The 16,254-nt window shown below is 39.8% G+C and overlaps 1 protein-coding gene across 1 annotated transcript in view; it reads left to right on the forward strand.

Annotated features, from left to right (window-relative positions):
* Nucleotides 1-16,254, forward strand: part of elac2 (elaC ribonuclease Z 2) — a 52,109-nt gene that overhangs the window by 16,606 nt on the left and 19,249 nt on the right. The window contains exons 8-16 of the mRNA XM_043714475.1: nt 134-189; nt 1,217-1,275; nt 2,075-2,147; nt 3,527-3,639; nt 4,110-4,208; nt 6,239-6,377; nt 8,472-8,557; nt 14,288-14,409; nt 15,637-15,733. Of these exons, the coding sequence (XP_043570410.1) occupies nt 134-189; nt 1,217-1,275; nt 2,075-2,147; nt 3,527-3,639; nt 4,110-4,208; nt 6,239-6,377; nt 8,472-8,557; nt 14,288-14,409; nt 15,637-15,733 (844 nt within the window). The remainder of the gene's footprint in view (nt 1-133; nt 190-1,216; nt 1,276-2,074; nt 2,148-3,526; nt 3,640-4,109; nt 4,209-6,238; nt 6,378-8,471; nt 8,558-14,287; nt 14,410-15,636; nt 15,734-16,254) is intronic.

The following is a 16,254-nucleotide window of genomic DNA, read 5'->3' on the forward strand; positions in this document are numbered from 1 at the left end:
CGTGCTGTCCGCTCCTCGTCTGTGGGATGATATTGATGGTGGGTGTTGAGCAAAATAAAAGTTGGTGAGGTTAGATGCTCTCCCTGTCTTTATAAATCTTTGCTGACAATCTTCTGCCTTTTTTTTTCTCTAGAGAGAAGCCCAAAATCAACAAGGGATCCTTCCCTGGTCGTAGCTTTTGTCTGCAAGGTGGGAGTTTACTTAAGAGTTTTCCCATTAGAACAGGTAGAGGTATTAAAAATCAGAAGCTGTTTTGGTAGGATAAATGTGATTCCAGTGGTGTTTTTTAGTGACCAATTTCAGGTGACTCTGTTATAGATTAGACCAAAACTCCTTCAGATATATCAAGGCGATAGCCTAGGCCTTACTTTAATTTAAAAGCAAGTGTAGGGTGTACTTTAATGCCATTTTAAGGCATAAAATAGATGATGGCGATGACACTGTTCTCTGTATCTCCCTAGACATGCAATTAATCATTCATTCAGATGTAATTTGATTGGTTACACTATACTCAGCTTTAAGTTAAGCATACTTTATTCTTACCCGACAGTTAAAATACAAAGAAGAAACTCTACTGGAAAACTTAACAGAATAATAACTTATTTAACTACAAAACACAATATAGTAACATCCTTGAACACACCCTTAGCAAAGGTAAATTCAGTACAATAAATCGTCTCGCACGCAATTCTCGCAGCTCTGAGAAAATTCAAGAGGTTTAGCTTTAACAGAGAGGGATGAGCTTCTTTAATTCGAGCTTTTTCCAAAAAAAAACCCAAGGCCTTACAAGCTCTTTATTGGTTTGGAAGAGACAGCTTTCCAGCTATGTTTCAAAATCTCTGTTCTAAATTAAAACCAGGCCAAAATGCATCTCTCAAAGCTTTAATATCATCACAGCACGGTGAAGGCAATTCCAGGGGCATTTTTCATGAACCAATTTCAGGTAACTGGCAGTAGTACTGGAACAGGAGAAGCAGGGAAAATTTTGTTCACTTAGTCAGTTCTTACCATCTGAAATGCACTGCCTGAAGGACTGGTGTACACAGCTCCAATAATAACCTTCAAAAGAAACTTTGAAACGTAGTTTGTGTGACAATTGGCTGGGAAATGATTGAGGGGAACAGGGTTGAATGGCGAGCTCTTTCATTGAGAGCACCAGTTAGATTCTAGCCAACCCTTCACTGAGTTGTTCTAATCGGATAATGTTCATTTGCAGCTTCACCCAAAGAAAGGAAACTTCCTCGTCATGAAGGCAAAGGAGCTTGGTCTGCCAGTGTAAGTAGCAGTATTTGGCCCTTGTCCTATTGAACCTCTGAAGTAGACAAGGAAGAAGTCACCATCCATGTGAGCAATTAAACTTGAATGGAAATGTGAGCTATTGGAGATGTATTGTTTTTGGGTGGGGCCCTCTTTCCCCTAACCTATTCATCTGAGAGTAAAGATGCAAATTAATAAAGTACCATATCACAGCAGACAGTAATAACTTGATTTCTTCGCACAAAGACTATTGTCAGCAGATTTAAATTCCCAATAGAGTCCCTCTGCCACATTAACTATCCGTTTTTCAGGGACTGTTTGCATTCCGTTTTTATTTAAATAGCCATATATTGTCTGAATGCTGTTTACATTGGATTTCTATAAATTCCTTAGCTATTACCTAATAGTGATTCTTAAAATAAATCCATTGATTATTGCGTTTTTAAAACCATATTCAGCAATCCAACATGGTTGATTTTTGTTGACTGGAGAATTCGTAGGTAGGAGGCGGTGCTTGGGTTGCAGGTTTGCAGATCCAGCATGTCAAATATCTGGGACTCCCTCCCTCTCTAGCTCTCTGCAAGATTCCACCTTCACACTGCCCTGTAAAATAAGTCATTAAGTGCTCTTACACTGTTGTGTGTTCTCATGTTAGTGTTCGACTTATATCAGAGAGGTAAGGGAGAATAAATAATTTTACTAACATTCCATTTTGAATTAAGATTTTTAGCTCCTTGTTTACCCATCAATACTTTTGTTGACTCCTTTATTTATTAGGCTGTACATGTATTTATTTTTCTGTGCTTTTGTGTTTCAGGGGAACCTCTGCTATCGGTCCAATTGTTACTGCTTTGAAAGATGGCAAAACTGTAACGTTTGAAGGCAGGGAGGTTTGTCATTTTCTTTCCGTCAATTGGATTCATGAACATGTACTTGCGCAGCTGTGTTATAAATAATGGTGAAGCTGCAAGCAATATGGAAGAAGTGTGCTGCTTTTACTTGTTGTTGTCTTAACGTTTCTTCGTATTCCAGTAAAAACACTTAAATCACTAATGGCTGTGTCTTTCTACTTTGTATTAAATTCATTAGGGGACAGTGCAAAATACATGAAATTGAATTAATTAATTTGCATGTAGTTGGTTTGGGAATGGAGAATCTCGTTGCCGTGAATGTTAATGCATGCGTAAGGTCCTCACATGCTTTAAAATTGGTGCAAACAGGACATCTGTGGAGAGAAACAGTAATGACATTCTTCATTGGTATACCTGAAATAGCTTATCTGTTAGAAAGTGTGCTGAGGGCTCTGAGAGTGGTTGTCATTTAGAATGGCTACGTGGACTGTTTTCTTTTCAACAGTTTTGCCAATGAGTTCAATTTGACCAGTATTTGCGAATAATTTCAAGTTCCTTCTGCGTTTTAAATAAGTCATCATATTGTGTGCCTGTTGGAGCCAAACTTGCTATAAAACATTCAATAGAGCTCCTAAATATAAACTTTTTGTGGACATAAGATTTAGACTTTGAGATCTGGATGTTTTTCTTACCTTTTTTTTGGTTTTCTTTTATTTCTGCTGGAATTTTTGATTTTCTGGTTTTGTAGTCAAGATGTGCCTGAGAATGGTGAGCTTGTACACTTTTCACTATTCATGTACTCCGATTCTTGAGTACATGTGACAATAAGATCTAATTCTAAATGCCTCAAGCGTCACCTGCTTCAGAGATGTCATAACACATCTGAAGAGCTAAATTGAGAAATATCTATAAAGACCCAACACAAGTACTTAACTAGGTGAAGGTGAGTTCTGCAGATGCTGGAGATCAGAGTCAAGATTAGTGTGGTGCTGGAAAAGCACAGCAGGTCAAACAGCATCCGAGGGGCAGGAAAATTGACGTTTTGGGCAAAAGCCCTTCATCAGCCCTGAGGAAGGGCTTTTGCCCGAAATGTCGATTTTCTTGCTCCTCAGATGCTGCCTGACCTGCTGTGCTTTTCCAGTATCACTCTAATCTTGACAAGTACTTACCTATTTGATACTAATCATGGAAGGTTGCAGCAATTTCCCATTCTTAATTTTCTCCTTCCTAAGTCTGCTCAGCATAAGAGTTCAGCATTCCTAAGGTAGAATTCATCCACGCTTAAATACTTGATAGACCTTTACTTGACCTGTTGTTGCCCATTATGTCACTTGAGATGCTCATTAGAGTGGTTTTATGTTAACTTAGATTCTTTCAATTATGTTTGATGCTTAAGTCCCATTTATCCTATTTTGCAGATCCACCCTGATGAAGTGTGTACACCTGCTGATCCAGGGCCCACATTTGTTGTGTTGGAATGTCCCAGTCAGAAATTTATTGAGCCCATGTGTGAGAATGAACAACTCAGCAAGTGAGTGGATTGTCATGACTTTCCTGAAACAATTGTCTGAAACAATTGTTAGTAGCATTGGAAATCTCATGTTTTGGAGAACATAAATCCAGATGTGAACCTCTTTAGAATTTCTCTACTCTCTAAGCAAAAGGGTATTGAAACTATAGCTTTCCAACCTAAATGATGACTGGTGAGAATACATATATTTCCCTCTGGTCTTTTGGACCCATTATTCATCATTTCACTGCTAAAGGGTGAATCGTCAGATGGTTGCCTGCCCTTTACCATTGTAGCCCTGTTTTCTTGATTTGCCTCAGTAGTTTCTGACAGACATATCTTGATGCATCATACATAAGAGTTGTCTTTTCAATTTGTAGGCTGTAACATATCTGTGCTTTGTTAAAGCAGTACCATTAGGAAGCTGGGCAATGTACTTGTAATCTTGTGTCTCCGACTTGTTTTTTTATTAACATCATTTTTTATTGCAGGTATCAAACTGGAGGTTCTGAAAGCCCTGCTGCATTAGTTGTTCACATGACACCTGAGTCTGTTTTGGAAAATAACATTTATAAATCATGGATGGAGAGGTAATTCAATTTTGTGAAGTTTGCTATGTTGGCTTAACTCCATTGCTCTGTGGGGATGAGGGACTTATCGTTATTCAACATAGAAGTTAAAAAAAAAGACTAAGCAAGTATCGCTCTAGATCACTTCTGGGATTACATTCTTCCTGTTTGAAATGATAGTGATACTGCATCAAAACCAAAAGATGAAAGAGCAGAAGTGGACCATTCAGCCCATAAAGAATGCTTTGCTGTCAGATCTCACAATGAATCCTCGGTTAATGGATTGTAGGTTTTCTTGTGATCTGGCTACTGTCAGCCTTGCATTAATGCGTTCGATGTGCTTTTAACAAAAGAACATTGACTCTTCAGACATGCGGGGGAAATAAATAAACAATTTGGAAAGATCTTTCGTTTAAACAGCAAAATTAAATTGTGCTTTTCTTGCCCCCAGCAGTATTCTTTAGAGACACCCCGCTCCACCCCAGTGAAGTATGCCTATTTTAACTGACTAATTTCTTACTCAACTGAGAAGGTTGAAAACATCTGTTTTCAGACTTTCTGCACTCTGACCAGATTTAATGACACTGACCTGAGTTATGCAGGCGCTGATTAATCCACTGACCTTTTCTCCCCAAACTGAACTTGTGAAAAGCCCTGCCCAGTAAAGCTGTTCAAGTAGTTTGACTTCTTTCCAGCTTTGATGGCCTGGAGACTACCAAAACCTAAACTTTGCTGATGTGAATCATTTCTTCCCAACTGAACAGAATCTGGGACGCTGGTCATTTGTTCTTTTTCCCTCCCATTTGAACATAACACCCAACTTGATAAACCCACTTTTCATTGAGCACCTCCCCAGGTAGCTTTCTAGTCATTTACCTTGCACCACGTGCTTTCTGGGAAAGGCTATTTTAAACTCCTAGTCAAAAGTATTGCTTTTTCTTAGTTTTAATTCTGTCAAGATAACTTTAAGTACCTGTTTAGTTCTGGATTCTGCATTCCCAAATGTTGTTCTAAACCATTTGTCACTTGTAGTTTAGTGAATTTTCTTTGTTTAATGGTCAGCAGCTGTGAACTGCAATATGTCAATAATGTCTTTGTTTATTGACAGTAATAGACTGCATAATGTTTTCAGTATGTGATAGAAATCAGCATATTTTGCGTTGTACAGTATTCTGTTACATTTGATAAGTTGCATAAATATTGTTGTCCTTTTTTTTAAAAAACCTCAATAGTGTTTATCTCTCTAGACTTTTCTCACAATGCCATGTTTAGACAGCAATTCCTTGAGCTGTCAATCAGATTGAGACTTGGGAACACACTGCCGCGATAATTAAGCTTTTTAGAAAGCAACCAAGCATTAATATTGACATAAGAATGGCCCTTCAGTAAAGTCAATGAATGACTGTTGTAATTGCTAGATAACATTTAGTTTTAAAATGCTTCACGAATTCAGGCAAGCAGATTATTTTGGCTAATTTTTTTAAACAAAGATGAACATTATGTGTGAGCACTTCAACATTATACAGATCTCTTTTTAGCCTTCAAGACCATTGTTTAAACTCTGCCAGATTTAAAAAAAAAAATCTCCTTTCACTGTGGGTTAAGACCATAAGACATAGGAGCGGAAGTAAGGCCATTCGGCCCATCGAGTCCACTCCGCCATTCAATCATGGCTGATGGGTTAAGGTCCTTGCTACAGTGTCTCTTTGAACTTTAGCCCTGGGGTTTCCCTGCTGCATGAATTCCCGCCAACCTTACCCCTACTGTCAAAAATAAGACTTGTCAATAAAAGGGATATGTCTTCTGCATCCAGGCTCCCCCTCCTGATTTTTAGAGGTCCATTGTGTCTTAATGACACCATGAAAAATCAGTGCCCAAGTTTGTTTCTTTATTCCAGCTCTTTAGATGTCTAAATATACTTAGACTGAATTTGATGCATGCCAGTCCTGATAGACACCTGTGCTTGCTGTCTTTTAAGTGTGGTGATGTGTGCTTGTTTGTCTTGGTGGTTTTATTCCTCATCTCTCTCTCATACTTCGCTCCATCCACAGGTTCGGACCGACCACTGAACACCTGATCCTCAATGAACACAATCAATCTGTGCATAACCTACGCAGCCACAAGATCCAGACCCAACTCCATCTAATTCACCCAGAGATCTTCCCCTTACTGAAAACCTTTCGGATTAAGGTAGCAATGTGTTTCAAGGTCTTAGGCTGTGGAATTATAAGGAGATAATGAGTATTTATGGTGGGTGTCTGTCAATAAAGGAGGGAAGGGTGGTCACACTGAGCTACTTGCCCCCTTTTGTTTTTCAGTTTTGCTTGGTAGCAGCAGCCGTATACAGAACAACCTCGATTATCCGAACATCAGTTATCTGAATTTTGGATTGTCCGAACAAGATCTCCAGGCCCTATAAAAACGCTATCGATTCTCTGAACAATCCGTCATCCAAACTCTGTTATCCGAACAAAATACTGCGTCTCATTTGGATAATCGAGATTGGTCTGTATCCTACAGTGTACTAAGAAATGGAGTGTCTATCGATTATTCACCGGCATGTTGACTGGGAATGAGAGTCTCTTTCCCTCGGGACTTTCTTCTGTAATCCCCACTAAAGTGCCTCTTCAATCTAGTTAAAGGTTTTGTCTGGGATGTTGGCCTGGGGCTGCAGTCTATCTAATGTCAAAAATGGTGCAGGTTAAAGAAGAAGAACACACTGGCACAGAGGCATGCCCACGTCGTGATGTTGATGGGTGTGGCACTGAATCTGAGCATTTCTTTTCTCGATGAAGAGGGAAAAGAGGGACTTTTTTTTTTAAAGTGCATCATTATGGAGCAGACCGAACCCCATTCAATATATCAAGGAGATAGTCTGCATCTAACTTTTATCTTATTTAAAAGACAAATGTAAGGTTCTGTTTTTGTGATGTAATTTGATTGGTCACACTACAAGGCTTTTAGCATTTTGTTCTTATCCTACAGTTAATGTACAAAGAAAAGAAAGAAGAATTAGAATAACTTTAACTCTATTAATAGATTGTTTAACTACCAAACAGCAACTATTCCAGTATAGCAACAATCCTTAGACACACCCTTGGCAAAGGCCAATGCGGTAAATAGATTTTCTTGCATACGATGTTTCTCCAGTCCAGGGAAAAAGAACACCAAGAGAAAATTCTGGCGGAGAGAGGTGAAACCAATTTCGCAACAAACTTGAAAACTCCAATTACTGAAAGCTCAATAAAGCCATGTTCTGTGGGAGCCTGACTCCACCCATTCATGCTGCTTCTATTTTTCCAAGTCTGTAAACCAAAAGGCCTGAAGGTGTCTCAAGTGGTTAATTTAGATTAGATTAAATTTCCTACAGTGTGGAAACAGGCCCTTCGGCCCAACAAGTCCACACCGACCCTCTGAAGAGTAACCCACCCAGACCCATTCACCTACTCCCTACTAATGCACCTATCACTATGGGTAATTTAGCATGACCAATTCACCTAACCCGCACACCTTTGGACTGTGGGAGGAAACCGGAGGAAACCCACGCAGACACAGGGAGAATGTGCAAACTCCACGCAGACAGTCGCCTGAGGCTGGAAGAGGCAATTCAGTACCTCTGGCTGAAAACCCTCTCTTCAAAATAAAACAGGACGCAATATACCTCTCAAAACCAATGTAGCAAATGTGCAATGTAAACTACAGGCAGCCTTTCTCAGGCCGTGCTTTAGTCATCTTATGTCTGGCTTATTCTTCACACTTTGCTAGAATGTATTTTAATGTGCAACCTGATGCGCTTACAATGATGTTGATATTGACCTGCTAAGCTCACTATGCCAAGTGCGAGAATGCTTTAAAAATCTGATAAGCAAAGCACAATGTTTTGGCTTAAGTTTCAATTCCACAGCCATTTTGCTATTAGACTCAGCTTTTTAAATAAAGCAATAGTCACGATTGGAAGCTAATTAGCATTCAGTTGGGTAAAATTGGATGTCAGGTTGACCGGTTGGTGCAATGTAGGAATAGTATATATAGAGGAACCTTGACTATCCGAAAGACAGGGATGGGGAGTATTTCACTCGGTTAATTGAATGCCGGATAACATTATTAGCCAAGCATCGGGAACTTGCGACCTTGTTCGGATAATCTGAAGTTCGATTCATCAAATGCTGGATAATCGAGGTTCCTCTGCATTTACAAATAAAGGAAGAAATTAGAATTTCACTGAATTTTAACATTTTGTTTTGATTCAACGAATACCGATAATTCACCAACTTTTGGTTTCAGGAAGAGCCGGCCTCTCTCAATATGCCGACTGTTCGAGGTGAATGTTTGCTGAAGTACCAGCTGAGGCCTAGGTTTGAATGGCAAAGGTCAGTTCACGTAAGTTTGCCCTTTTTTTTTTATTGTGGTCATCCTCTGGAGACTGCAGTGAACTGAGCAAAACCAGAAGCTAAAATATGATCTCTGAAAACTGTGCTCTTCTGTCCTCCTTTCGTAAGGTTTTTGTTTGTTTGCTTTTCTGTCCCTGTGTGGTATCAAACAGAATGTTTGTTGCTTTGACAATTTAGATGCGTTCATGCATGTATATTACAAAGGAAACAGATTGATACCCAGAGGTCACAAAGATAAGGTAGTCATCAATAAATCCATTAGGGATTTTAGGAGAAATGTGGCCAAAAATGTGATTAAGATGTGGAAATGTGACAGCAATGAAATGCAGAGGCAAATACTAGAGCAGATGATGAGGCATGTGAGGGTGATTAAACGATCATGCTGATGGGATTAGATGAAGAAGACTGGCAGGAGATCCATTTGGAGCAGAAGCGTTGGTATAAATAAGTTGACTTGACAATTTCTAATGGTTGTAGAGCAGAAGTAAGCAATTATTCTAATTAAATCAGCTTTATTATCACAAACTCCAGTGAGTACATTAAAAAGTTTGCAAGTCGGTGCCATCTTGGGTACAACGTACCGAGGTACTCATTCTTCAGTACAAGTTCTGAGGAAGAAAAAACTTAGAAAAATAAAGAAATAAAAACTTCTAATTTATTCCAACATAGAAAATAAAAGGTTCAGAGCAACATTTCTTCCAACCCGGTCCACACTGACACTTAGCCTCCAGACTGCACCAAACTTCATCTCCAGGCCTAGAGACTGTTCTGGAATCCTCTTGAGAACTGACAGCCCATGCTGGGCCAAGAAACCATCCCATGCTGAGGTGGGTGACAGTCCGGCTGGGAGGACGCCACGCTAGGTTGGCGCGGAGTTTAGGACGTCTAAGAAGGAATGAGAGGGGAGAAAAGCAATAATGGAGTGAATAAACTCTGGCTGAAGCATCCTACTCTGCCACCAAATTGGAACTGAGTTTATACCTTGCTGGCTGTTTGTTTGAAGGGCCTAAACCTTGCCCTGCTTTCTTGATTGGTCTTAGCCATCCTGTATCACGTGCTTCAAAGGGTCAGTTGTAATGGTTTATCAGCGCACACAACAGCTGCAGTACAGGAGGAAACCATTCGGAGCTTCCTGTGTGTGTGTCAGCTCTCTGCCTGAGCATCTCAAATATTCTCACCGCCCCTCCTTTTCTCTGTACCCGTGGAGTTCATTTTTCCTCTACAATTAATTGTAATTCTGTTTTTCCAGCAGTTGAATCCACTGTCACCAAATGCAGGTGGTACCTTTCAGACTGTTGTGTGGAAGATGTTGCTTTTCTCCTGTTGCTGTATATCTTTGATCAGTGCCATGTGGTTCCTAACGGCAATGGTTTCTCCCTACCTGCTTTGTCCAGACCGCCTTATGTTGTACATAGTTTAAGCCTTGCTCCAATCCATCTGTAAATGAAACCTGTCATCAAAAGAGCTCTTGTTCTGATATAGTTTTACCAGCAAATCATTGATTCTAATTTTACTTGGACCAGATCCATTCTCAATGAACTGAAATTGTGCTTCTAATTTATTGTTCTTATTTTAAGTTGCCTTCTTTCCTCTTTCGAATAGCTGATGTTATTTTTTTCTAAGTCAGGGCGGTTTGGAGGGGAAACTGCAGGTGCTGATATTCCCATGTGTCTGCTGCCCTTGTCCTTCTAGATGGAAGCCTGCGTGTTTGGAAGGTGCTGTGTAAAGATCTTGAATGGAACTTCTCTGCCATAAACGCAAAAGTGATTACATCCAAAAGCAATGGCTATTTGTGAAAATCTCCCAGCTTTCCAGGGACCTTCAGCTATTGCTCAGACTTCGAAACCTAAAACTTGAACTGCTCCAGTTAATGTCAATTCTTTTACTTCTGCTTATGAAGGATCCCAGAAGCATACTGGAGCGCCAACAGACCATGATGTAGATTAAATTATTAAACTAAACTGCCTTTCAATATGCAGGTAGACTGGGAAAATCAGGTTGGTGGTCGATTGCAAGAAAAGGAATTTGTGGAATATCCATGGAATTGCCTTTTTGAGCAGTTTATGGTGGAGCTCGCTAGGAAACAGGCAATACTGGATTTAGTGTTGTGCAATGAGGTAGGCTTGATAAGGGATCTTAAGGTGAAAAAACCCTGAGGAGGCAGTAATCATAATATGATTGAATTTACTCTGCAATTTGAGAGGGAGAAGATGATAGAATCAGAGGTAATATTATTACAACTGAATAAAGGTAACTAGAGAGGCATTAGGGTGGAGCTGGCTAGAATTGATTGGGAGAGGAACCTAGTAGGAAAGACATTGGAACAGCAATGGCAGGAGTTTCTGGGAGTAATTCAGGAGACACAGCAGAGATCCATCCTGAGGGAAAAGAAGCGTGGTACAGGGAGGGTGAGGTAACCATAGCTGACCAGGAAAGTCAGGGATAGCATAAAAGCAAAAGAGAAAGCAATATAATATGGTGAAGGATAATGGGAAACCAGAGGATTGGGAAGCTTACAAAGACCCAACAGAGGGCAACAAAAAAAAAAGAATGGAGAAGATTAAACATGAGGGTAAGTTAGCCAGTAATCTAAAAGAAGACTGCAAGAGTTTCTTTAGATATTCTTTTAGATAAAGGGCAAAAGAGAGGCAAAAGTTGACATTGGGCTGCTGGAAAATGACACTGGAGAAATAGTAGTGGGGAAAATGTCTGAGGAACTGAATAATGACTTTGTGTCAGTCTTCACAGTGGAAGACATGAGAAATACCCCAAAAATTTCAAGAGGGTGAGATGGCAGAGCTGGTGGCCATCACTAGGGAGAAAGTGCCAGAAAAACAGGATGGCCTGAAGGTGGATAAATCACCTGGAGCAGATGGACTACACCCTAGAGTTTCCAAGGAGATAACTGAAGAGGTAGTGGAGATGTTAGTGGTGATCTTTCAGAAATTACTAGAATTGGGGAGGGTCCCAGAGGACTAGAACGTCGCTAACATAACACCCCTGTTTAAAAAGCGGGTAAGGCAAAAGATGGAAAATTACAGACCAACTAGCCTAACCTTGGTCGTGGGTAAGATCCTGGAATCCATAGTGAAGGAAGAGATTACTGAAAACTTTGAAGTGTGTGGTAAAATAGAGCAAAGTCAGTGTGGTTTCATCATGAAGGGGTCGTGCCTGACAAATCTGTTCAAATTCTTTGAGGAAGTAATAAAAATGCTAGACCAAGGAGAGCAAATGGATGTTCTCTACCTGGATCGCAAGAAAGCCTTTGACAAGGTGCCACACAGGAGACTGCTGAATAAGATAAGGGCACATGGTGTCAGAGGCAAAGCGCTAGCATGGATAAAAGCTTGGCTGTCTGACAGAAAGCAGAGAGTGGGGATAAAAGGATGGCAGCCGCTGACAAGTGGTGTTCCGCAAGGGTCAGTATTGAAACCACAACTTTTCACCTTTTATACATTAATGATCTCGCTGAAGGAACTGAGGGCATTATTGCAGATGATATAAAGATAGGGAGATGGACAGGTAGCATTGAGGAGGCAGGGAAGCTGCAGAAGGATTTAGACAGGTTAGAAGTGGCAGTTGGAGTCCCGTTTGGGAAAGTGAGGTCAGGCACTTTGGTAGGAAGAATAGAGGCATGGGCTATTTTCTAAATGGGGAGAAAATTCAGAAGTCTGAAGTACAAAGAGACTTGAGAGTTCTAGTCAAAGATTCTCTCAAGGTAAACTTACAGGTTGATCCAGTGGTTCGGAAGGCAAATGCAATGATGGCATTTATTTTGAGAGGACGTGAATATAAAAGCAGGGATGTATGTCTGAGACTGTATAAGGCTCTGGTGAGACCACGTTTGGAGTATTGTGTGCTGTTTTGGGACCCCTATCTCAGGAAGGATGCACTGGCCCTGGAGCGTGTTCAGAGAAGGTTCACAGAATGGTTCCAGGAATGGAAAGCTGAACATATGAGGAACAGTTGAGGACTCTGGGTTTGTACTTGATAGAGTTTAGAAGGATGAAGGAAGGGGGATCTGATTTGAAGGGTACAGAATACTGAATGGCCTGGACAGTGTACATGTTGGTAAGATGTTTCCATTGGTAGGAGAGACTGGGACCAGAGGGCACAGCCTTAGAGTAAAGGGAAGACTTTTTAGAACAGAGAGAAGGAGAAACTTCTTCAGCCAGAAAGTGACGAGTCTATGGAATTAATTGTGACAGAAGGCTGTGGAGGCCAGGTCTTTGAGTATATTTAACACTGAGTCGATATTTCTTGATACTGGAGAATCTACATGGAGAATGAGTTTGAGAAACTTATTAGCTATGATTGAATGGCGGAGCAGACTCGATGGGTTGAATGGCCGAATTTATGCTCCTGTGTCTTGTAGTCTAAACTGAACACCTAAACACATTTTAATCCATGTGGAAACTTTTACCATTCTAAGTTCATCCCAGTACAGTGTATCCATTATGTTTAGTCCACATGCTGTGCTGTCCACCAGAAATTTGTTTTTTTTTTTGTTGAAGTTCTTGAAATCGTTTAATTTTCTTCCTCTTACAGTGGTGTGATTTTGTATGAAAGGCAGTTAATCCCTTGATAAATTATTGATGTAACTTCATACAGAAACAATTTTTAGTCTTTGGATGATTTCCTGAAACAATGAAGGTGAAATAATCTGTTTCCTTTCTCCATTTCAATGACAGACGTTCTTTTCTGAAGACTAGCTCACAACTTGCATGTCGTTGTGTATAGCTGGATGTTTTGTCTTTTTTTTTTCTGATGAATGTTATTATAGTGAATTGTATATTACCCCTATCCATGTGTTTATATCTAACCCATATTTGTTGTGCTCTCCTGTTGATTGCTCCTTAAAATAAAGGATAAGATTCAAGTTTCCTGACATACCCAAAATTTAAAAGATTCCTCCAGACAGCCTGACCGATTGATTGATTGTCATTCTACAAGGCAATTAAAACACATCTGTAAATTTCGGTCTGATTTCTTCCAAGCATCTTCACTCTTTACTGAACCTGGCGAAAACAGTTAATAAGTGTAAAATGGCAGCAATGATACTGAAGTTTAAACAGTACATACTTTGAGTGAAGAAAGTTTTCACCATCAAAATTTTAAGACTTGACAGAGCTGCACATCAGAAAAATAGAAACTGCATGAAGAGTTGGCCTTTGTCTGTGTCCATGGGTAGACACAACTAATCTTGTCCTCTGATATTTCTGGTATATATCAGCTGATGTCATGGTGCCAGTATCTTGTATTGATATCATTTGTATTGTTTTATTTTCTACACCGTTCTCATTTCTGGACGTTTCTTGTGCTTTGACCCCATATTAGTAGAATCTTCCTATTTCTGCTCTGTGAGGCTGCAAAAGTGAGAAATCAAATCATCACTGCCCAGTAGTCAACAGTCCTGCATTGTGATCCCAACGCCAACCCCATGATCCGTTCCTGTGGGGCTGGGGAGGTTTAAACTTCAGTATCATTGCTGCCACTTTAGACAGCTGTATCGTGCAGCCAACTTGTATTGAGTTTTAAATTTAAACAAGTACCTTATGACATTTCCAGGCTAGCCATGACAGATTGTGGGTCATTTTAGCTGCTGCTAAAAAAAAAGGTTACTTCAATTTGTGAAGCATTGCCAAAGAGATGTTGTGCCTTGTCATTTTGTACATTAACTGCAAGCTGTATTTTCTGTGCTATTTTCAGAGAAGCTGTAGTTGCAGATGACACTGAGGAGTTCATTAAAGAAGCTACAGAAATTCCAGGCTTTTTGGAGAAAGTCAGAGAGTGTAAAGATTTATTGTCAGCAGACCCTACTGTTTCATCAGGTAAGTGATTGGGCTGCCCTTATTTTCTCAAGGAGATGGCTGGTTCTGAGTTGCTCTTTCTGTTAAGTTGCTGTGCTGTTATTGTCTTGATGTATCTGTAGTGTGTCGCAGTCAGCAAATGAATGGCCACTGTCATCAATCACCCTTTACTTCAAATTTTTGTGTTTGCTCGCATCATTTTTGCTCCACTTGACTATAGTTGCACCATTAAGAGGGATTTCTACCAATGGTAAAGGAGGTGTGCCAACAGTTGCACTTCAAATGTAACTATTTTGGCAGAGAAAAATCTTTAGTTGCCCAAGCCTCCTTACTGAGCTGGCCACAGTTTATTCCTGAAGGAACTTGTCAGTTCAAATAGGAATGTTTTGTTGTTGTTCAACTGATTCCACAATACATTTGAATGATGAACTAGGTGTTTAGATGACTGTTATTTCAATCAAACTGCTCAGACATGGTCTGGCACACCTCGGAAGCTGCTGGTACTTGAACCTTGACTTCCTGAGTCAGAGGTAAGGTTACCACTGCACCCGAAAGGCACCTCGTAGGGCTGTCCTCGTCAGAGAGAGAGAGTGGGAGAGAGACGACTGGTGATTGGTTAGCTTGAGCATCGTTATGCTCCTAGATCGAATAATTAACCTGTTCAGAGATGTAATGACAAGCCTTCGGAGTATGTTGGACTTGAATCTCGGCCTCCTGGAAGAGAGGTATGTACATTACCACTGTGCCACAAAAGCCCCCTTGAAATAAGTTTGTTTTTAATCCAGAAGAGCTACTCCACATAACCCGTGACTTTTATTTTTGTGCTATCAATTTGTCCATGGTATTTCCCACCGATTATCCACCACTATTAAATCTCCTGTGTTTTCCAATTAATTAACTGATATATAATGCTCAGGGGGGAAACAAAGATGATTTAATAGCATGTTAAATTGTGAAACAGCTGCAGTGCTTGGACTTTAATCTTGTTGTTATTTGCCAATATCCCTGATTAATTAGGCAGTTCAACAAAGTAACAATCATGTATTGCATTTCACAACATCTGTCATTTACGTACCATAAAATCAAACTGTCAGGATTATGGTGTGTGCATGCAGTGAGCCAGTCTCTTTGTCTTATTTAGTATCATCTTTTTTCTTTGTAGTTTTTTAAAATGCATGTGTATCTTGTAACTCTTACTTGCCAGTCGGTGATGTCTAATGGTAAAATATCCCCTGTTTGCATTCCTAGGGCACACGGACAAGTACCCTGAGGTGGTTTTCCTTGGAACTGGATCTGCCATCCCAATGAAAATCCGAAACGTTAGCTCTATCATTCTAAACATTAAGTAAGTGTTTTTTTTTTTACACATCATTTCTTCTGTTCATCAAAATAGTATTGCAGACGCAGAAGGGGACATTCACTTGTAGTTGGATTTTAAAAAGTCCTAATTTGTGCTTTGCTGTTTTGTTTTCTTTCGCTTTTTGCTCTCTCTCCTAATATCTCCTTGCTTGGCTCAGTATCATATTTTGTTTCATAACTATGTCTTTAGACATTTTGCTATGTTAAGTGTAGTTAAAATGCGTGGTAAGTTTGCAGATATCTTTTTCTTAAATGAAAAATGCATAAGTTGGAGTAAATTTTAAAGCCAAGTCATTTTCTGTCTTGTATGTGATTTGAAGAAAGACAGTTGATAATGCTCTTTTTTGTTTGTGCCAGCAGTGCAAAGTTATTTTTTAGTCTCCTTTCTCTATTTTCAGAGCTCTGTACTCGTAGTTGTTCTATAAACAGGAGCTTTTGTCCTTAAAGAATACCATCAATAATAGTCTTATGAAATAGCCACCATTTTCTTCTGATCTCATTAGTAAA

Source organism: Chiloscyllium plagiosum, chromosome 24, assembly GCF_004010195.1.
Source record: "Chiloscyllium plagiosum isolate BGI_BamShark_2017 chromosome 24, ASM401019v2, whole genome shotgun sequence".
Taxonomy (NCBI): Eukaryota; Metazoa; Chordata; class Chondrichthyes; order Orectolobiformes; family Hemiscylliidae; genus Chiloscyllium; species Chiloscyllium plagiosum.